A 24,800-nucleotide genomic window follows, 5' to 3' on the forward strand; every position below is an offset into this window, starting at 1 on the left:
AACTTGGCTTAGGAATCATCAAGATAAACATTCTGACAAAATTTCATGATAGGGTCATAAATGTGGCCTCTACAGTATTAACAAGCTTTTCCTTGGATTTGACCACGTGACCTGGTTTTGGATCCCACATGACCAGATTCGAACTTTACCTAGAAGTCATCAAGACAAACATTTCGACCGATTCTCATGAGTTTCAAACTTAAAATGTGGTCTCTAGAGTATTAACAAGATTTTCCTTTGTTCTGGCCTAGTGACCTAGTTTTTGACCCCACATGACCCAGTTTCAAACCTGACCTAAAGATCATCAAGACAAACATTTTGAACAAGTTTCATAAAGATTGGGTCACAACTTTGGCCTCTATAGTGTTAACAAAGCAAATGTTGACACACAACAGACGACGACGGACAATGACTGGTCACAATAGCTCACCTTGAGCACTTCATGCTCAGGTGAGCTAAAAATAATAGTACATGAAAGCCCTGATAATATTAAGCATGTTCACTTCTTGTACATATAAGTATCTCAAGTTTCATTTCCACTGGATAGACACCATAGGAGGAGTTGAGTACACAATGATCTGATGTAATTGTAATATTTTGAAGTCCAAAAAATGACCACATCTCCAGTTATATAGTTCCGATATAATGCACATATCCATGTATACCAAGTTTCACTTCAATTGCATGGAAATTGTACAAGGAATTGCATAATGTTCTGATGCTATTGCAATATTTCAAAGTCCAAGAAAAGGACCATAACTCCAAAAATAACAACTGGACATGAAAATCCTAATAATATGAGCATGTCCACTTCATGCTGATGACACATATCTTTTTTTTTCATTTTGACGAGTTGAGAACACAATGTTCTTAAGTTGTTGAAATATTTCAAAGTCCAAAAAGGGGGCAAGAAAATGTGACTGTGGATAGGACTGATGGACAAACAGACAGTTCAAACACTACATGTATATCTCTTGAGCCTAAGATGCTGGGGTTATAACAAACAAGAGGGCCATAATGGCCCTATATCGCTCACCTGTTATCATTGCACTTAAGGACAAGAAGGTCAAAAAATCAGAAAAAATATCTAAATCCAAAGGACAGAAACAACAAAGGGAAGAAATTTAACCAAAAAGAAAAAAAAATCTTACAAGGTACAGATATGTCAAAATACACCTAAATATTGGAGGTACCATCCATGTTGTACCACAGAAAAGTGGTCTTGGTTTTTCCCTACGGCCAATAATAAAAAAGTTACTAAATAAGCTATTTATAGTAACATAAAAGGGAAGTATTAATAAAAAAATATTGTAAGTGAACAAAACAGGGATCTGCCAAATAAAAACAAAAGCACTGCAATGCAATGCAACGAAATGCAGAGCAATATACACACAAAACAAAGTCATATGACCTTTGACCCCTAAGTGTGACCTTGACCTTGAAGTGAGCCATCCGAAACATGCGCTCTGCACGTAGTTTCGATGAGGTGAACCTAGAGAGACCTAGCAGCAAAAGGGGTCATCTGCTGGTCATTACCAACCTCCTAACAACTTTCATGATCCTAGGCCTAAGCGGTCTTGAGTTATCATCTGGAAACCATTTAACTGTTCCTGGTCACTTTGACCTTGACATATGACCTACTGACTTCAAAATCTTCAGGGTTCATCTGCTGGTCATGACCAACCTCCCTATCAACTTTAATGATCCTAGACCCTAACATTCTTGAGTTATCATCTGGAAACCGTTTAACTGTTAAGGGTCACTGTGACCTTGACCTTTGACCTACTGATCTTAAAATCAATTGGGGTTATCTCATATTAACTTTCATGATTCTAGGCTCAAGCGTTCTTGAGTTATCATCCGGAAACAAATTGGTCTACATACTGACCTATATACCGACCGACATACAGACCGACCAACTGACTGACCGACCGACCGAAATCAATGCCAAATGAAAACTTCATATATCTTTTCAGTCCTCATACATATTTGTCATAATAACAATATAAACAAATTTACAATGACGTCTTTGCAGACCTTAGAACAAAATTTGTAATTGTTCTACCTTCAATTTTTACAGTAGAGGTTGACTGTATGTTTTCAATTTTGACAGTGTATATTCCCGAATCTTTTAAATTAACATCATCTATCTCAAGAGAGTGGGTCATTTCTGAAGATACTGATTTCATTCTCTCATTGTCTTTATTATAGTCTCATCTTTAAACCATTTAGCTGTCAAGTCTGGTTTGGAAACACAGCACTCCAGTTTTAAATTATAGCCTTCTATGACTGTGTCACTTTCAACCAATTTCCTAGTGAACATGACAAGCTTTCCTTAAAATTGTAAAAGTGAGATGCGTTATGACTGGAAACTACAATATAAGAAACTAGGACATGATAAAGATTATTTGAGATAACTAATGAAATCTGTTAAAGGACTATACAAACATCTTTGCTGTAGGTCAGTATATTAAATATGAGTATTGAAAACTGTATCAAAAGTTATATACTTGATCCAAATTTCTATGCTGTACCTTCAACAAGAGGACCAACATGGCCCCAGGTCGCTCACCTGAGTAACACACCATAACAGTATAAACATGTTTGACCTAGTGATTTCATGGAGATAAATAATATTCTAACCTATTTTCATTAAGATTGGACCAAAGATGTGGCCTCTTGAGTATAATCAAGCATTTTCTTTTATTTGACCTAGTGACCTAGTTTTTGACCCCACATGACCCAGATTTGAACTTGTCCAAGATTTTATGAAAACAAACATTCTGACAGTTTCGGGAAGATTGGAGCAAAAAAAGTGCTCTCTAGAGTGTATACAAGCTTTTCCTTTGATTTGACCTAGTGACCAAGTTTTCAACCCTACAGGACCTAGATTTAAAATCATCCAAGACTTCATGTTAACAAACATTCTGACCAAGTTTTATGAAGATAGAGCCACAAATGTGGCCCCTAGAGTGTAAACAAGCCTATTCTTTGATTTGACCTGGTGATTTCATCCGAGATTTCATGCAGACAGACATTCTGATCAAGTTTCATGCACATCAAATGAAAAATGCAGTCCCTATTGCATACACTAGTTTTTTCTTTGGTTTTAACAGGTAACCTAGTTTTTGAAAACCAGATGACCCAGATTCAAACTTGACCTAGATTTCATCATGAAACTCATTCTGAAGAAATTTCACGAATATCCAGTCAAAAAAGGCAGCCCCTATCGCATACAGAGTTTTTCTTTGATTTGACCTAGTGATGTAGTCTTTAGCTCCACATGACCCAGATTCAAACTTGACCTAGATTTCATCAAGACAAACATTCTGACCAATATTCAAGAGTTTCAAACTTAAAATGTGGTCTCTAGAGTGCTAACAATATTTTCCTTTGATCTGGCCTAGTGACCTAGATTTGAACCTGGCCTAATTCAAAAGATTATCAAGATAATATTCTGACTAAGTTTTATCAAGAGAGGGTCATAAATGTGGCCTCTACAGTGTTAACAAGCTTTTCCTTTGATTTGACCGGGTGACCTAGTTTTTGACCCCATATGACCCAGATTCTAACTTGACCTAGAGGTCATCAAGACAAACATTCTGACCAATTCACATAGGTTTCAAACTTAAACTGTGTTAACAAGATTTTCCTTTGATCTGACATAGTGACCTAGTTTTTGACCCCACATGACCCAGATTTGAACTTGACCTAGACGTCATCAAAACAAACATTCTGCAAGTAGATCAACTTCTTTTTCTAAAATGTAAAATTCAGATTAAAATTCAAATTAAATCCAGATTTTTCAAAACTTCAGAGAATACTAAGCAAATTCGGAAAATAATAAAGAGTGGGTATTGTGCTTAATTTTTTTTTTGCTAAACTGGTTTGAAAAATTTAGCCCTCAGGCCACTCCAAATTGAAAAGTTGAAAAATTGAGGCGGCGAGCGAAAAAATAATTTAAATATTTTTTTTTTGTTTTTGAGGAAATCAGGAGCGAGCGAAGAGCGAAGAAATATATTTGTCTTGTTTTGGCTCATGATTAACTAATAAAAACCTCAAAATAGAATGTACAGCCCTTTTACATTAAAAACAATTCACCAGGGATTGAGAAAACATGGGTACATTTTGGTTTGGGTACGTTTTGACCTGCAGGCGCACAACAAAGCAAACTCGTGAAAAAAGGTAATAACATCGGCATACAGTAAATTGTAATCAAATAATGTATGCACTTGAATGCTGTTAGAAAATATGTAATATACCACAATGCATAACCTTAAACCATAGTCATGACATAGATATGTGACTTGAATATTTACTGCTATGAAAATGTAGCATTTTTAGCTCGACTTTTCAAAGTTTTAGATAACGTCAATTATCTCTTTTACTAATAAAGCTTTTGACTTGAAACTTAAACTAGTTATTAACTATCAAAGTCTACACCAGGAGAAACAATCCCAATTTTTGACAGAGTTACGCCCCTTTTTATCTTAGAATTTTTTGGTTAAAGTTTTATATAACGTCCAATATCTCTGTTACTTTCAAAGCTATTGACTATTATGCCCCTTTTACTGGCAAAGCTCTAATTCAGAGTCAAGCACTGAGAAAAGTCGAGCGTGCTGTCTTACGGACAGCTCTTGTTCTAACTTTAAACTTTCTTAACAGAGAAAATTTGTTGAAACAAAGTCACAATTAAGGTCTGAAATGGAGATTAACGTGCATTAACATGATTCTACTCAAGGATTGGAAAATTTGAAGATCTAAATTGGTCCAAACACAACTCGTAATGTAAATTCTTTACCCCACCCACTTTCGTATACAAATGCTGATCATTTGGACAGGAAAAACACAAACCAGAAACGTGACATGCATCAATACGTATTTACCCTTACCAAAACTAGAAAATGCTTTTATAAACTAGAATGTGTCTGTAGGACACAGGGTGTGCCCCCCAGTGGTACATTTGTCACAAATGAGGGGAAATAATTCAAATGTTTGCAGACTTAATGGGGTATAGCCTCAACAAACATTTCATGAAAAGGATTCATTATTCTAGGCCATATATTTTTTGAGCTATGAGCATCACAAACAAAAACAAGAGGGCCATGATGGCCCTATATCGCTCACCTGTTATCATTGCACTTGAGGACAAGAACGTCCTCAGAAAAAATATCTAAATCCAAAGGACAGGAACAACTAAGGGAAGAAATTTAACCAAAAAGAAAAAACAATTCTTTCAAGGTATAGGTATGTCAAAATACACCTAAAAATTGGAGGTATCATCTATGTTGTACCACATAAAAGTGGTCTCGGTTTTTCCCTATGGCCATTAATAAAAATGTTACTAAAATAAGCTATTTATAGTAACGTAAAAGGGAAGTAATTAAAAAAAAATATTGTAAGTTTACAAAAGAAGGATCTGCCAAATAAATCTGTTGGCATAAATGAAATTTCAGATCAGTATCTTCATTAGTTACGGAGATATACCCATTTTAATTTGAAATAAAGGGAGGTAATTTGACATACAATCAGTCCATAGTTATCTACCCTGATTGTCTCAGTCCAACTAATAACAATAATCAAATTTCAAATAAGTCCTATAAGTTCTTACTGATACAAATCCATTTTGATTACAATCAGGGGAGGTAATCAGATATAGAATAACTCTGGAACCTACGACTAGATCTGATTTGTCACGGAATCCAAGATTTATTGTTGTTGAAGATATTTTGGAAGTTTGTATCAAATAAAACCTTAAATGAAGTCTCTATATGGCTGCAAAAGCCAAAATAGCCGATTTTGGACCTTAAAGGGGCCATAACTCTGGAACCCATGATGGAATCTGGCCAGTTCAAGAAAGGAAGAAAGATCTTTTGGTGATACAAGTTGTGTGCAAGTTTGGTTAAAATCAAATCATAAATGAAGCTGCTATTGTACAGACAAGGTCAAAATAGCTAATTTTGGCCCTTTCAGGGGCCATAACTCTGGACCCCATTATGGGATCTGGCCGGTTCAAGAAAAGAACCGAGATCTTATAGTGACACAAGTTTTGTGCAAGTTTGATTAAATTCAAATCATAAACGAAGCTGCTATTGTGCAGACAAGGTCAAAATAGCTAATTCTGGCCCTTTCAGGGGTCATAACTCTGAAACCCATACAGGAATCTCGCCAGTTCAAGAAAGGAACCAAGATCTTATGGTGATACAAGTTGTGTGCAAGTTTGGTTAAAATGAAATAATAAATGAGGCTGCTATTGTGCAGACAAGGTCAAAATAGCTAATTCTGGCTATCTCAGGGGCCATAACTCTGGAACCCATAATGGAATCTGGCCAGTTCAAGAAAAGAACCAAGATCTTATGGTGATACAAGTTGTGTGCCAGTTTGGTAAAAACCAAATCATAAATAAAGCTGCTATTGTGCAGACAAGGTCAAAATAGCTAATTTTGGCCTTTTCAGGGGCCATAACTCTGGAACCCATAATGGGATCTGGCCAGTTCAAGAAAGGAACCGTGATCTTGTGGTGATACAAGTTGTGTGCAAGTTTGGTTAAAATAAAATCATAAATGAAACCACTATCGTGCAGACAAGAAATTGTTGACGCACGGACGGACGCACAGACGACGGACGACGGACGAAGGGTGATCACAAAAGCTGACCTTGTCACTATGTGACAGGTGAGCTAAAAACACTATTTTGGCTATTTCAAGGGCCATAACTCTGTAGTAAGTGCTAAGATTCTCAAGAAGAATGCCAAGTGTGCAAGGTCACATCATGATAAAGACTCAAGCAAGGTTTCATGAATTTACATCAAATACTTTTTGAGCTAGGCACATAATTAGGTGAAAATGTGCATTTTTTGACTATTTCAGGGGCCATAACTTTAAAAATAGGGGGTGGAGCCAGCCAAAAAGTAAGAGTTGTGCAAGTTTATATCATGAGAAAGACTCATACAAGTTTTCATCCATTTATATCATATACTTTTTGAGCAAGGTGAAAATGTGCATTTTTTACTATTTCAGGGGCCATAACTCTGAAAATAGGTAGCGGAGGCAGACACAAAAATAGGAGGTGCACATGTTCATATCATGATAAAGACTCATGCAAGGTTTAGTCAATTTATATCCAATACTTTTTGAGTTAGGGGCGCCACAATGTGAAAATGTGCATTTTTGACTATTTCAGGGGCCATAACTCTGTAAATAGGGGGCGGACCCAAATGTAAAATAGGAGATGCGCAAGTTCATATCATGATTAAGACTCATGCAAGGTTTCATGAACCTATATCAAATACTTTTTGAGCTAGGCGTGTCACAAGGTAAAAATGTGCATTGTTGACTATTTCAGGGGCCATAACTCTGGAAACAGGGGGTGGAGTCAGACGAAAAATAGGAGGTGCGCAAGTTCATGTCATGATAAAGTCTCATGCAAGGTTTCATCAATTTATATCAAATCCTTTTTGAGCTAGGCGTGTCACAAACTTCGAACGGATGCACAGACGGATTTAGGACGCACGGAGAAGACCAAACCTATATGCCCCCACCACTCATGGGGGGAGGGGGGCACAAAAAGCGCATGTCTCCCCCAATAGGGGTCAGAGCGAAAGTCAAAGAGACACTGATGGTTGGCTGCAATAGGGATCATCTACTTGGCATGTCCAGTCATCCCGCTAAATTTCAACACTCTTGGCCTAGTGGTTCTCAAGTCACTGTTCAGGCTCCTGTGACCTTGACCTTTGATCAAGTGACCTCAAAATAAATAGGGGTCATCTACTCTGCATGTCCAATCATCCTATTAAGTTTCAACATTGTAGGTCAAGTGGTTCTCAAGTTATTTCCAAAAAATGATTTTACATGAACAGGCCACTGTGACCTTGACCTTTAATAGACTGACCCCAAAATCAATAGGGATCATCTACTCTGCATGTTCAATCATCCTATGAAGTTTCAACATTCTGGGTCAAGTGGTTCTCAAGTTATTAATCGGAACTTGTTATCAAAGTTCTGGCCTCTGTGACCTTGACCTTTAACGGAGTGACCCCAAAAACAATAGTGTCATTTACTCTGCATGATCAATCATCCTATGAAGTTTCAACATTCTGGGTCGAGAGGTTCTCAAGTTATTGATTGGAAATAGTTTTCCATGTTCAGGCCCCTGTGACATTGACCTTTAACAGAGTGACCCTAAAATCGTTAGGAGTCATCTACTCTGCTTGACCAATCATCCTATGAAGTTTCATCACTCTGGGTCAAGTGGTTCTCAAGTTACTGACCGGAAATGGTTTTCAATGTTCGGGCCCCTGTGACCTTGACCTTTAAAGGAGTGATCCCAAAATCGTTAGAAGTCATCTACTCTGCATAACCAATCATCCTATTAAGTTTCAATATTCTGGGTCAAGTGGTTCTCAAGTTACTGACCGGAAATGGTTTTCAATGTTCAGGCCCCTGTGACCTTGACCTTTAACGGAGTGATCCCAAAATCAATAGAGATCATCTACTCTTCATGATCAATCATTCTATGAAGTTTCAACATTCTGAGTCAAGTGGTTCTCTGGTTATTGATCGGAAATGGTTTTCAATGTTCAGGCCCCTGTGACCTTGACCTTTGACGGAGTGATCCCAAAATCAATAGGGTCATTAACTCTTGATGACCAATCATCCTATGAAGTTTCAACATTCTGGGTCAAGTGGTTCTCTAGTTATTGATCGGAAATGGTTTTGAATGTTCAGGTCCCTGTGACCTTGACCTTTGACGGAGAGACCCTAAAATCAATAGGGGTCATCTACTTTTCATTACCAATCATCCTATGAAGTTTCAACATTCTGGGTCAAGTGGTTATCTAGTTAGTGCACGGAAATGGTTTTCAATGTTCAGGCCCCTGTGACCTTGACCTTTGACGGAGTGATCCCAAAAACAACAGGAGTCGTCTACTCCAGCAGCCCTACAATCCTATGAAGTTTGAAGGTTCTAGGTCAAATGGTTCTTCAGTTATTGCTCGGAAATGAAGTGTGACGTACGGACGGACGGGCGGACGGAAGGACGGACGGACAGGGCAAAAACAATATGTCTCCCCCAGAGGGGGGGGGGGGGGGGGGGGGGGAGACATCATTAATTACGTTTTGATGGTATTGCATTTCCAACTTGTCGGACCCCGATTTTTTACGCGAATGACAGGAGTCTCGTGCAACCGTGACATGGAAACAGATTAATGAAAAGTATTGTGGGAAATTCATGGACAGATTTCAAATGGCATAAACGTGGGTTTGTTTTTATGTTAGTTCCTTTTTAGTTAGGTCCATTCCTGGTGTTTATTAGTAAGTTTTGTGAATAAGATTTGAAAATTATTTTCCATGAATTCAAATCAATTTGACGTCTTTGCAAAATTTAATGCCATATTTTAATGAATTATATAAAATACAAATTTTGAAGATTGTTGAATCTGTTTTCTTATTCAAATGCATTGTAACAATAGCTGTCGGAAGACAGCAACGCTCGACTATTCAACAACCGTGTCAACTGAATGAATACAAAAGTCGAAAAAGGCGCATATATTTTTAAACTGGAAAAAGGGTTATGGAACCTTCACATCGCTAATCGGCTTATGACAGTGAACAGGTGTGTGAAGTTTCTATCCTTTCCCATTAGTGGATACTGAAATACCAGCTTACAAACAAAAACTTAACCCAAAACTCCTAATTCGAAAGAGGGGCATATTTAAAAAAAAAAAGTACAGTTATGGGACCTACACATTGCATGTCAGATTATGACAGTGAACAAGTATGCGAAGTTTCAATAAATTCCCTTCGGTGGATACTGAGATACCATCTTATATACAAAAACTTAACAAAAAACTGCGAAGTCAGAAAAAGACGTATAATGTTTTAAAAAATGCAAAAAAGAGTTGTGGGACCTGCACAGTATACTGAGATACCATCTTACATACAAAAACTTAACCAAAAACTTCTAAGTCAGAAAAAAAGGGGCATAATTTTTACAAAATGCAAGAAAGGTTATGGGACGTGCACAGTACATGTCAGTTCACGACAATGAACAAGTGTTAAGTTTCAAACTATTCCCATTAGTGGGTACTGCGATACCAGCTTTACTTACAAAACATTAACCAAAAATTTCGAAGTCGAAAACTTTATATATAATGGTAGACATAATTATATCAATTTCTTTCTTCATCATTTTTGTCAGAAAATTACGCATCATAGGCAAAATACGGATTTAGCAAACATGGCTTATCACTGTATTTCTGTAAAGCAAAGGCGACTTTCATTGACTATATTCGGCAAACAGACGCAACGCTAGGGTGCCATAACTTATTTAAAATTCCAAATCTGTTTTGTGCGACTTTTCAGTTCAGAAGTAAATAAAATTAGTTCGTTTTATTGCGAATGTTAATGTAGATCACCAAAAATGAGAGAGACAATAACAACTTTAACCAGAGCTAAACTCAGATAATGAAACCGGCGGGGTACCACTTTGGAACGGACTATGGCAAAATAATATTGGATAGTTCAAACCGGTAAATGGTTCCAAACCAACTGCGTACTCAACTCCCACCATGTTCCAAAGTAACTGGGCAGTGTCAATAATTCTTGCATAAAAACTACTTTTTTCACTGGAACCGCCCATGTATAACTGGAGAAAAATCGGTGCAAACAAGGCAATCCACTGCTTGATAATACATGATTTTTATTTTGAAATGCTTTGCCAGGGATATATGTAATGTACTTTTGGCGCACACTGATATTTAGCATCTGCGTCCTGTTTCTTCATAAACAATCTCTTCTTGTAGCATTATAGATACAATGCAATCCATAGCTGTATCTGTTTCCAACCCCAACGTTCTGCCCCCCATCATGTACGCACTAGCTTCTCTTAGAGTTCCTTCCTTTACAAAGCGTCTGTTTACAGTTATTGTAATAACTGTGAATAAATAAGTATCGCATTGACAACAGTGCTATTCCCAGCAAACCACAAACGTTAAGAACAACGTTGTGTTTTTATTGTATGTTAGTTGTGTTATTTTACAACGTTGTGACAACGTTGTTAAACAACGTTGAGAACTAATTCAAAATAGTGATTTGAAATGTATAGGAAAAGTCCTATGCAAGCAATGTGTGAATGTACTGAAAAGACCCTATAAAAAGACACACTGAGTTTATCTGAATCTTGAAAATCTACAAACGTTAGTACAACGGTGTCAAACGTTGGCCGTACAACGATGTGTACGTAACAGTGCTGTAACGTTGTCACAACGTTGTTAAGTAACGTTAGTACAACGTTTTACTCAAGTTTGAATCACAACATTGTTATGGTAACGTTATATTAACGTTTTTACCATGTGTGCCAATTATCAGTGAAGATAGTAATGAAATTATATTAAAACTGACAGATGCTAGAAAAGCCTGCTACTTGTGGAGCTAACCGAGGTCACCATGCTCAGCAGCTGTCAACTGCCCTCATACGAGAACTGCTTTGTTACTCCTTATATACTAATATTTTCGCTCATATGTGAAAGAAAAAAGCTTAGAATATATAGAATACACCAAATCATTATTAAATTTATTGACTGAATGATTGTATAAATTTATAGATAGAATTGATCTTTCTTCTAGAAGAGCAGTTCAGCTCAAAGGAGAAATATACTGTACAAGTTCCCACATATACTGCGAGTGTCTAATTTAAAAGGATAATATGCCACCTGCCCCCCACCTCCATCCCCGCCCCCGAACATACTAGTACCTAACGCTTAAGCAAATCATGTAATTATGAGGGTACATCAGAAATACTGAAGACCTGGATTTCACCATCTGAAAAATAAGCTTTTTTTTTTAATAAATTGAGCTTATTGTTCCTTTAGTGTCAATAATTTGTTTGTTGTTGTTGTTGTAGTAATTTTCATTATGTATAGCGCTGACTTCGAGCGAAAGTTTCAATCTTATTTTGCCCATTATAATTCGTTTATTTCAATTTAAGTTTTGTCGAATGTACTGTAATATCACTGAACTTAAATATTTTTTCGTAAATTTTACTTTGTGTACCTTCTTAAAAGAAACGTTTGATTTCGGATGTACTGACACCTGAATATCTGCATACGCGCCGAATGTTTACAAAGTGCTGTGTGTCGGCCATAAAAAGTCGCCCTGACTTCATCTCAGTGTTGATATTATTTGCTAGTCCTTCGGGTCATTTAGATTCACTCAGAATTTTAGATTTGAAGATTGAATACTGCTTAAGCCGTATGATAGGGGGCATGGGCAGTGTTGCCATTTTCCATAAATGCTCATGAACAGACTCAGTCCCCAAACTGAGTCTACAAATTTTCACTGCTTGTTAAACTTGTTTTTGTTCTCGTGCTTCCAAGGGATCAACTTATCAGATTATATTATATTTTTTAACTATATAAGTATTTTAAATCATGCTTCAGATAAGCTGCGTACTTAATGAAAAATAAATTTTCAGAAAACCTGATTGAATTAATAAAATTAACACAAGATGTGTCTTGCCGTCCGGTTACTGAATGCCTTTTTGTCTGAGATTTTCCGATCTTCAAGATTTTCTAACCATAGCCGTTAATAGATTTCCTAAGAATAAGTAATGATACCTGTTATTTATCTGAAAAAATATAGATGTCAGGTACTTCGTCTGCAAACAAAACTTGGTGTGAATACATACTACAGATTTACTTTAATCGTGCATGTAGTTACGAAGACTTTCAAGTCGAATACTAAGTTTCATATTATAAGGCCATTCTAGTGTGAAAGCTATTCAGGTTTCTTTGTAAATCTTTAGGTCTTTTTACATGGAGAGGTGGCGAATACCTTAAATGGTATGATCCACGTGCCAAAGGGACAGGAGAGGTCGTACAACTGCATGTTAATACCAAACTTGCATGTCATATTCTAGTTGCATCAAACATAGTAAACTAATCAGTCTGAAAGCAAATCTATGTTCCTTTGTCAATCCTCAGACCGTTTTACATTGAGAGTTAGCAGGCGAACCTTAAATGTTCGATCCTCAGCCAGTAGTACAGAGAGGTGGTACATATGCATGTAAGATACCAAGACTCTTGCATAATGTTTAATACCTAAAGTACATCCATACATAGTAAAACCTATTCTAATCTGGAAGATAATATCGGTGTTTCATTGTCAATCCACAAGCCGAGGTTTACATGGAGAGTGCGAATACCTTAATTGGTCCAATCGGCATGCCAAGTAGGACAGGAGAGGTGGTACAAATGCATGTAATACCAAGATTTGCATGTCACTACTTAGTAAATCATTGTAAACTAAGTCCAAGTCAGAAAGACTACAGTAAAACCATTCAATCTGGAAGATATTTTGTGTTTCTTGTCAATTCCTCAGGACCTGTTTACATGGAGAGGTGGCGAATACCTTAATGGTCCGATCCTCATGCCAAGTAGGACAGGAGAGGTGGTAACAAATGCATGTAGAAACCAAGATTAGCATGTCACATACTCATATGTCATAGTAAAACAAATTCAGTCTGAAGCTTAGTAAAACCAATTCAATCTGGAAGATACCTCGTGTTTTTTTGTCAATCCTCCCAGGCCAGGTTTTTACATTGAGAGGTTGGCGAATACCTTAAATTGGACTGATCCTCATAGTCCAAGTAGGACAGTGAGAGGTGGTACAAATGCATGTAGTATACCAAAAATTGCATGTCACTACTTAGTAGTCATATTAAACTAATTCATGTCCTGAAAGCAATTACATGTTTTCTTTTGTCAAACCTCGGCCTGTTTACATGGAGAGATGTGAATACAATGTACCTTAAAAGTAAGATCCTTGTGCCAAAGTAGGACTGAGAATAGGAGTACAAATGCATGTATGCCAAGACTTGCATGGATGTAAATTACTTAAGTACTTCATAGAAGATAGTAAAACTAATTAATTTATTTGGTTATAATACGGCACACCAACCCCAGTATAGGTTAAAAAAAAACCCAATTCAAATTCAAATCTGAAAGCTATCTCGTGTTGATTTGTCACTCCACAGCCTGTTTACATGGAGAGGTGGCAATTCCTAATGGTTCGATCCTCAAGAGCCAAGTAGGATCAGGGAGGTGTACAAATGCCATGTAGATATCCAGACTTGCAGGATATAAATACCTAATATGTCATACGTAGTAAAAACGAATTCAAATCTGAAAATATCTCGTGTTTCTTTAGTCAATCCTCAGGCCTGTTTACGTGGAGAGGTGGCCAAATACATTATATGTTAAGCGTCCTCATAGCCAAGTAGGATAGGAGAGGTGGTACAAAATGCATGTAGGATACCAAGACTTGCATGGTGTAAATAAAATTTAAAAGTAGTCATACAAGTGAAAAGCTATCTCATTTTCTTTGAAATTGTCAATCTTCAGGCGTGTGAACGGAGAGTGACGAATATCTTAATTGTTACGTTCCTCATTCAAGTGAGACATGTAGATACCAAGCTTTGCATGATGTAAATTCTTAAGTACATCATACCAGAGATCTAGTCGAAGGCTATATGGGAGTCACACCAGTCTGTCCATCTACAGTTTATATGTCTCCTAAACTGCTCTCTAAAATTTTTCAAATAATTTTTCCATGCACATCACCATCAAGAGCCCAAGGGAAAACACGTGCATTTACATGTAACTTTGACCTTCACCGTCAAGTCAACATTTATTTATTGTCGGTAGATAAAATACACCTTGACTTGAGATACTTCTTAAAGTCAGTGTCTTCAGAAAATAAGCAATTTAGGTGGAGTTAATCATCACCTTTCAGTGTTGCTCTAGTTATTCAAATTTTAAAGATTTAATGACTGAAATTAAATCATTTGATATCATTAATGGCATAAAAAGGTTATTTAATGAGTACTGTCTTGTTTCTATAATGCGATCTACTTTGTCAATAACGATTGCTGAGAACTGATAGGACCACATATTTACAATAGTTTATCTGTTTGTTCTGTTTCCTTTTTACAGTCCCAATATTATTGCATCGGTAGCAAAGATGTTGACACCACATGTCGTCTGATGAGTTTTACGGTCAAATAAGGTGGTGGGGGGTCAGGGGGGATTCCTGAAAGAATGAGAGGAGAAAAGAAACTGAAACCTGCTATCTGCCAGGCCCAATGCTTGCTGCAGGTCAATATGAGTAATTTTCTGTAACTGTACATGTAGTGTGGAGTAAATTTTGTTTTTATCCTGTCCATGAAAAGAGGATTGGTAGATGGTAATTAAAAAAAAAACCAGACATGTTTAGAAATATTGATAACATAAAACAATCATCACTGAGGGTATTTTTTGAGGACAATTCAGAAAAGCAAAAACTCAGCTAGGCCGCAAGGTTCTCAAAAAACCATTTTTTTTCAGTCCTCATTTGTTTGTTTATCTAAAACATCATAACAATCGGGAATCTAATTATATAGCATTTTAGATAGTTTTAAATCTCCATTTGATGTTTCATAAGAAGAATATAAGATTTAAATTAACAAGAGAGCATGGCGCCTAAGTGGATGCCTCTTTTGTGATAAGGCAATTTGATTACAACTTTTTATACACCACTGTAAATGATTTTTTTTTCAGATTGCTCTTAATGACAATTCATAAGACAACAACAACAAACAAGAAAAGCCGAGGATGCTGTTTTTAAACATGCTCCATTAAAAAAAAAGGGGTTGGATTATAAATTTAATGTAGGCTTAGGTTTTCTATGCTTTTCTATTGTTTCAGTGATGATGCTTTTTTTGATAAAAAAAAAGTAAGAAAAAATATTACAACATTAAAACAGCACTGTTCAAGAAGGTCAAAACTGACATAGTTACAGTTAAATGTATCTAAAGATCAGTGTAACTGAGCTCTTGATAATCTTCAGCTTACTTCTTATTTTGGTGCACTAAAAAGACCGCCAAATTTGATTTCAGGTTTGACTGCAGATTCAGGATGGTTGAACTGATATAAAAGTAAAGAACCAAATCTTCATCTTGACGTTTGCTTAAAACATAAAATTAGAGTTACAAAACAAATTTAAACAAATAAAGTGTCAGCTTCAGAATCATTCTATCATTGTCAGTTATTTTACACAAGTACAACTACTTAAAAATTAATGCATCTGAATTATATTAAAACAAAACATTCAATGGTATACAAAAAGATTGTCAACGGGTTGCGTCCTGCAGCTGCAAGCAGGGAGTATTTGACGGTCACCAAGGATTTGGAGATATACTGTAATGTCCCTTTAATGTGGACTTACGTGTGATATAAGTTTTCAACCAGGGGTTTTCGTGTGTGTGAAGTATTCAGTTTTCAAAATGAGCTATGACACAATTTGCTCAATACAACATAAATCAAAGAACTTTGAATCGTCTTGTTGACAGTCACGGGGATCTGGGCTATATTACCAGTTTAATACCAGTATTTGGTGATATAGCCCATGATTAATATACTGTATAAAGTGAACAAGATCACTGCTCGATACAGATAATCATATAGCCTGATCTCTGAATGAATTATGAACCAAAAGAAGGCTAAAATAAAAACATACATAGTGATTTAAATTAATGATAATGTTAACTAGATCCGGTCTGTATCATAAAGGATCTAGTAAAAAAAATTATCATAGAAATATTCCTTCAATTAAGTCAAAAACTTTCATCCAACGCGTCTTTAAATATATCATCAGCATGGACTACAAACTTGTATATTATATCCAAAGAAAAATAGATTGGCAACTGAAAGGCATAAAGAGCCAAAATCTCGCCAACATCACATGGCAACTGAATAGATCATATTTGATCACAATTGATCGTCATCAAACGCTTTGAAAAAAAGAAAACTTGATCGTTTTGTGAAATAAAGCTAATGGTACTTTTTTACATAATGTTGTCAGTATTTTCTACACAGAAAGCAATGAATTTTTGATTGGAAGACTGAGAAATCAACGTTTTGAAAAAATGGACTCGATTCGGTTATTACGCGCCAATGTAACATTAAATACTGACCACGTTTGAAAATTGAACCCCATAGATCCTTTTTTCCAAAATTGGAGATAATGGGGGGGGACCCCGTCAACATTTCAAATCATTACATTTTGATCAAAAGAACCTTATTAAACGTTGAGAAATGGCCCCACCAACATTTCATTCATTGCATTTTGATCAATGGGGTCAATATTAAATGTTACCCGTGTACTGCCAGTTTAAATACTTCTGAAAGCCTCTGTTGATTTGATGATCACGACTGATCAAATCGGCAAACACTTTGAAATGATATAACATGAAATAATATAACACGTTAACACGAGCTGACGCTAGACTCTCTCCAGTTGCCATTCTGTGTATTTTATTGTTCCTTGATTATACTGAGTACTCTGAAGAGTAAAATTAAAATGATTGAACTCCCTTTAATATGAAAATAAACAGGGTAAGGAAAAACATCAAGTAAAAAAAAAAAAAACCTGAACTAAAATAGAAAAGATTGCCAAATGCTTTATGAATAAAGGCTCAGATAAGCTTTTCATGTTGAACTGACTTTTTTATCATTCTTCGCTATTCAGAGAAAAAAGAAATCAATGAGAACCGAGTGTCCATGCGCAAGAAACCAGTCCCGAGGTATAAGGACACGGTCACACTTGGAGATCACAGGTCAAATTCAAGAATGACTGTCCGGTGCATATCTTCTTCATGCATGGAGTGATTTTGATGTAACTTGGCACAATTGTTCACCATTATGAGACGGAGTGTCATGCGCAAGAACCAGGTCCCTAGGTCTAAGGTCAAGGTCACACTTTGAGATCAAGGATACAAGAATGAAAGGCTTGTCCGGAGCATTTCTTCTTCACGCATGGAGGGATTTTTGATATAACATTGCACAAAATGATTTTACCAACATGAGAAGGAGTGTCCTTGCGCAAGAACCAGGTCTCTAGGTCACTAGGTCTAAGGTCATAGGTCACAAGACACTTAGGCCAAAGGTCAGATACAATAATGAGCGTCTGAAGCATTTCTTCGTGCATGGAGGGATTTATGCAAGCTTGGCACAATTGGTACACCATCATGAGACGAATGTCATGCGCAGGTCCCTTCTTCAGATTACTTCCCTTTGTTGTACTATAAATAGCATAAATTGCAACTTTTTCATTACTTAGTCGTAGGAAAAATCGAGACCACTTTTCTGTAGTACAATAATGCAAATACATCCAATGTTGAGGTGATTTTGACCTATCACTACAGGGTAAGGAATTTTTTGTATGGACAAACAAATTTGTTTTGAATTTTTTAAGATTAACTTCCCTTAGTCGTTACTATAAATAACCTATACTGTAACTTTTTTATAACTGACCGTAGAAAATTTCTGTGGCAAAACATAGATGTTACTTTTAATTTTTATGTGTATTTTAGGGTATCTCTACTTGGTAAGGAGTTTTTTTGTGGACATAAAAAAACAAAAGAATTACAATAATTACTAAACAACCATAAAATTAAGATTCCATTTGCAAACACAGCTGCTATTTGCTAATTTGCTGCGACGGGTGTATATTGTGACATTCTTGCACTCTTGTTCGACCTTAAATTTTCAGTTGTTTTTTTTTCGATCCAATTACCCAATATCTTATCATAGGTATTGACATGATGCTAGACATAATTTATTGTGATGACCCGATTTGTTAGACAAGAGGAGGTAATTCTATCAAGGATCATTTTCTTAGAATTATTGCCCTTTTTTACGCCCGATTGAAAAATTGGACGTATTATGGGAATGACCCTGGCGGGCCGGCAGGTAACATCCGGAGCATATCTTCTTCATGCATGGAGGGATTTTGATGAAACTTGGCACAGTTGCTCACCATCATGAGACGGAGTGTCATGCGCAAGAACCGGGTCACTGGGGCTGTTCAGTGTATGTGCATCCGTGTGTCCGGATTTGATTGTCCGGACTGTAACTTTGACATGCATGGAGTAATCTTGTTTATATTTGGCATGAATGTTAACCTCAGTGAGACAGAGTGTCATGCGCAAACCGCAGATTCCTATCTCAGAGGTCAAGGTCACACTTAGAGGTCAAAGGTTAAATTCAATGACTTTGTCCGGAGCATTTCTTCTTCATGCAAGGAAGAATTTTGATGAAACTTGGCACATTTGTTCACCATCATGAGGCGGAGTGTCATGCGCTAGAATCAGGTCCCTAGGTCTAAGGTCAAGGTCACAATTAGAGGTCAAAGGATACAAGAATGAAAACTTTGTCCGGAGCATTTCTTCTTCACTGCCTGGAGCATTTCTTCTTCATGCATGGAGGGATTTTGATATTACTTGGCACACATGTTAACCACCACGAGACTTAGTGTCATGCGCAAGAACCAGACCCCGTGTTCACAAAACATTTTCAGTCTCAGCTGAGTTTGATAATGAAACTTTATTTGTCACTTATAGCTAAATAGCATGTTTAAAACTTAATTTTAAGTTAATAACTATTTTCAAATGACTTTTCAGTATTGATGATCGGTTTCATCTGGAATTGAGTCTTGAAGTTTTAGTAAAACTGTTAATAAAATTTCAAACTCAAACTCAGCTGAGATCGAATAATGCTTTGTGAACACGGGGCCAGGTCCCTAGGTCTAAGGTCAAGGTCACAGAGGCCAAAGTTCAGATACAAGAATAACTTTGTTCGAAGCATTTCTTCTTCATGCATAGAGAGATTTTGATGTAACTTGGCACACTATCATGAGACGGAGTGTTATGCGCAGGTCCCTTCTTCAGAATTACTTCCCTTTGTTGTTACTATAATTAGCTTATATTGTAACTTTTTCAGTACTAGTCGTAGGGAAAATCGAGATCACTTTTCTGTAGTGCAACATGCATGATACATCCAATTCTGAGATGTATTATGACCTGTCTCTACCTGGTAAGATTTTTGTGTGGACTTTTTTTTTTTTTGGGGGGGGGGGGGGGGGGGGTTTTTTTTTTAAAGACCAACTTTCCTTAGTTGTTACTATAAATAACTTGCATTGTAACTTTTTTATAACTGACCATATGGAAAAACCAAGACCACTTTTCTGTGGTACAACATAGATGTTTTTTTCATTCAGTAATTTGAGAACCACTTTACCCAGAATGTTAAAATTTAATAGGAGTTTATGACCCCTATTTATTTTGGGGGTCACTGGACCTGAACATGAGATGAAATTTCCATTTCATAACTTAAGAACCACTAGGCCCAGAATTTAGAAACTTCGGATGATTGGACATGCCAAGTAGATGCTCCCTTTTGCAGTAAATCCATCATTGTCTCTTTGACTTTTGCTCCTGTCCCCTATTGACTTCTTGCTATAACGACTATGCATTTGGGGAGACAATGTTCATTTTTCTTCAAATCATCTTCTAGTTCACCTTTGCCGAACTTGCAACTCATGAAGTCCGTTTTTCCTTGTTCCGTGGGCATGTCATTGTATTAGATTTTGTTATCGGTAAACTACATAAACTTTTTGTATTTAATTAAATTGAATTATCGTTATCGTTATCGTTAAACTACATAATATTTTTCTAATTTTGGATTTGAATTATCGTTATTGTTAAACTACATAAGTTTTTTGTATTTGATGGATTTAAATAAGTGTTATGTATACTTTAAACTATATTGTATTATCAAGGGGTGCAGTATTCCCATATACTGCTTTAGGGATTACTTTCGTTGTTTCTGAACTTTAACGAATATATTAGTAAATTTTAAAATTAGATCTTGAATTAAAAAATGTAATTGAAATTTTGTTTTGCTTATTTATTTAAACATGAGCTGTCAAAAGTAGGTTGTATTATGGTGGTTTCACAACGTTAACCAACAACGTTGTCACAACGTTGATACGACTCCACATTTTTACGTTGTCACAACGCTGTATCTGACCGGAACACAACGTTATGCCACATTGTTGTCACAACGTTGATACGACTCCACATTTTTACGTTGTCACAACGCTGTATCTGACCGGAACACAACGTTATGCCACATTGTTGTCGCAACGTTGACACGACTCCACACTTTTACGTTGTCACAACGTTGTTTCTAACGTTGTGACAACGTACAGTACAACGTTGTAACAACATTGTCACAACGTTACTGTGCTTCCTGGGTTGTTCGTTTTTAGGTATTATATTTATGATTTCGGTAAGTATCGCTCGGTATGTTTTTATTTCATTTCTCGAAGAATTTATATAAACAGCTTGGAAACTTGACAGTACGTTCGTACTTTTCCGTACTCCAACTGAGTGTCCGTACTCAATATAACTCGAATGTAAAGTTATTATTCTTTAAATTGTGATCGAGTCCACCAAATTGTGAAGTTATATGAACAGTTATTTGTAGTTTTATGTTTGTAATAATGAGAAATAAAAAACAATCGCTTTAAAAACCTTCAGGATGTGCTTTTGATAGTGTTGTTTATTTCCGGGCCCTGGATACGGATATTCAAAACATGTTTACCGTTTCCAAGAACAACAGGAATGGCAAATAAAAAATGTACCGGAATCGTCAAAAAATCACATATGAAAACAATAAATAAATCGTCGTGAAATATTTTTTATGCAAGAATAGCGACAATACACGTTTGTTTTTGTGTATTAACGTCTGCAGAAGCCCTTCGGTCTCGGTCACGAACAATCCCGCGGGCTTCTGCAGACGTTAATACACAAAAAAAATCGTGTATTATCCCTACAAAATAACACAGCCAGATGATTATAGTAACAAAAATCTGAATTATCATTACACCATTTGTACATAAAGATTTAAAGTCTAGAACAAAAGGTTGATCCAGTATCCTGCATTAAAGTGACAGATGGTCATCGAGAAAACTACGATTGAAAATGAATTCGGTAAAACCGTAAGATACTTCAGGGGTCTGTAAAAAGGAAAACTTGGAGTGGGTAGGTTCTTAAAGGTAATGTTGTTAGCATTTCTTAACATACTTGCAACGATAGAAAAATAATTCCATAAAAAAATTAAAACAATATCTTATTTTTACTATGAATTAAATTTAAAAGCTTTATCTGAAGGTTAATTGTTAAACTTCTTGGAAATAACCATTTTGGCAAAATTCCTTTCATTAAGTTTAATATCATATTAATCTATTGTGACTTAATCACAAAGGGAACATGTATAAGTTTTAAATGAAGAAATATATACCCGACATTTAGTCTTATCATTAAATGCTGTATGTTTTATGTTTCCAATTGCAGGAAAAAAAAACGAAATATATGTTACTGACTGATGTAACAGTAATTTTAGTTTAAACGTCAGGATAAATGCATTCTAACAACATTCGAAACATGTAAAGTATGTCGTATTAAAACAAACCTTGAACCACTTTTGTTTTGACCTTCTCGTAAAAAAGATTGTTCTCCAAAACGTTAGTGTCTTCACCGTTTTCAATACATTCCAGCAATTCGACCAATAACATCTGTTTCGTGTTTATCAGACATTTCTTAAAGCTGTTATAACCAACTGCACCCTTAGATCTTACTTTACGCAGAATTTCCCTGTTCTTTTCCAATGTGCCCTTGTTTTCCTGTTTAAAATACTCAGTTTTAAATGTAAAAACAATATGTTTCTATTTATTCATTACAATATAAGTTATGTTTTTCTCCTTGAAAAGGAAAATATACATGCGTAGTTATGTGACACTTAAAGTTCAATAGATACGAGTAATTGAAATGTTGCTTGTGTTTGGCAAATATAGTATCAGAAAACTTTAAAAAGAAAAGCAACTACAAGGCAATGAAAATGTATTAGAGGCATGAACGATCTTTAACACTAATGTCTAAATTTTATCTCATATAGAAGGACAAGCTTGGAAAGGGCTTGGTTCACTAATGTATGTAAATGGCACCGAATTTAGCCATATTATACAATACTTATTCTACATTGATATATATGCTAGTAGTATAGGGGTCGGTTTGGGGCCACGAGTGCGCATGCGTGAGAATGACGTCATGCGCGGCGGCCATTTTGAATTTTATTTTTAGAATGACATCATCTTCCTATTTTAAGAATGACCTCACTCTGCTATTTATATCTCCCTGAAGTATATAGAGCTGACTTATATACCTATCTAGGGCGTGATCGCGCACATTGAGGGTCAGGTACTCAGCCCTAGACGGAGAGATAACGTGAAATGAAAGAAAATTATACAGTATAATCAAAATAAATGCTATATTATTAATAAAAGGTTACATAGATTTTTCCATTACGGATATAAAGTACTTTGGAAATAACAAAATTTATACAGAATAACATTTATTTTGGATACAATACGAATAAGCGATAAATACCTGTTTGCTCCTTGACGTTCAGTGAATAAATGACTCCGATGAAAGTATACTAGTTCTAAATGCACATGCGTATTTTAGAATGAGATCATTGTTTGATTTTAGTTACAATAAAATGCGCACACGTCAATCTATGTTTTAGAATACAATCATCTCTGTTTTTAATTACAACGATAATTTATCTAGTTATTCTACTTCTGTATGTTAATACAAATGGAAAGAGTTATATACATATACAATATTGATTAATGAAAAAGAGTCTTCTTTAAATAAAATGCATAAATAAAATAAACTAGGAACTTGCTTTTCATATATGTTCACTCCTCAAACTACCGTATCTAAATGACTCTAGTGATAAATAAATTAGTTCTAAATGCGCATGCTCAATTCTATAAACATCACGCGTGCGTTACTCATGATCATCTATTCTTTAATTCCACTATTCACCCGCACCATTAATATCCATCAAAAAGTCTTTGTCCCATTCAAACTGAATATACCCTGAACCCTAGATGAAAAGATTCTTTGTCTATTCAAAACTATTGACCATAAAGTACGAGCGCCGCTCTGTCTAGGTAAACAATACCTAGCGGAACTATTTTCAACAAAAGTCCTTTGTGCTCGTTACTAAATATAGTTTTAATCATTGATGTTCATTACTCAAAGTCACGCACAGCTGTGGTTTACAAAAGATGAAAATAATTCTTTTTTCCATTGAAATTTAATGACGACCCTTTTGTGCCGTGACCGAGAGATGAACTTTTTCGCACAAAAGATAAAAGAAATCCTTTATGCCGTGACCGAGAGTTGAACTTTTTTCGCACAAAAAATGAAAAGAATCCTTTGTCCATTGAAAGTTAATGACCTTTTTGTGCCGTGACCGAGAGATGAACTTTTTCTAACAAAAGATGAAAAGATACCTTTGTCCCATTGAAATTTAATGACCCTTTTATATCGTGACCTAGTGCTGAACTTTATCGGACAAAAAATGAAAAGATACCTTTGTCCCATTGAAATTTAATGACCCTTTTATATCGTGACCTAGTGCTGAACTTCATCGGACAAAAGATGAAAAGACGTTTTTGTACCATTGAAATTAAGTGGTCCGTTTTTAACGGGTTTTAGAGATATTTGTGAACCCAGTTACTGTTTCTATATATTTCTTTGTCATTGTTTTTCACTCAAAATGGTCAGAACGGTTTTATTTTTTACGATACATCTATATGTTTTGTGTTGACTTAACGACCGGCTAAAAGTTTAGCCCTATAACTGTTTTTAACTCTGTGGCAACATTTTACGATATCAAATTGAAAATGGTTACCCTTAATCGATACATTAGATCATAGTCCTCAAAATAGATATGGGGTTCTCGATCGATTTTCAAACCGTTATCGAGTTATGACGTAACAGCGATTTTAAACTTTCTTAAACTTGAAAGGTCTCGTCACGTCTATTCCTATAAAAGTGTTATATATGATATC

General features: G+C 35.9%; 1 protein-coding gene across 1 annotated transcript in view; it reads right to left on the reverse strand.

Annotated features, from left to right (window-relative positions):
• The window catches only part of LOC128548832 (uncharacterized), a 242,259-nt gene that overhangs the window by 201,807 nt on the left and 15,652 nt on the right, over nucleotides 1–24,800 (reverse strand). The window contains exon 2 of the mRNA XM_053524339.1: nucleotides 22,349–22,559. Coding sequence (XP_053380314.1) covers nucleotides 22,349–22,559 — 211 coding nt within the window. The remainder of the gene's footprint in view (nucleotides 1–22,348; nucleotides 22,560–24,800) is intronic.

This window comes from Mercenaria mercenaria, chromosome 15 (assembly GCF_021730395.1).
Source record: "Mercenaria mercenaria strain notata chromosome 15, MADL_Memer_1, whole genome shotgun sequence".
Lineage (NCBI taxonomy): Eukaryota > Metazoa > Mollusca > Bivalvia > Venerida > Veneridae > Mercenaria > Mercenaria mercenaria.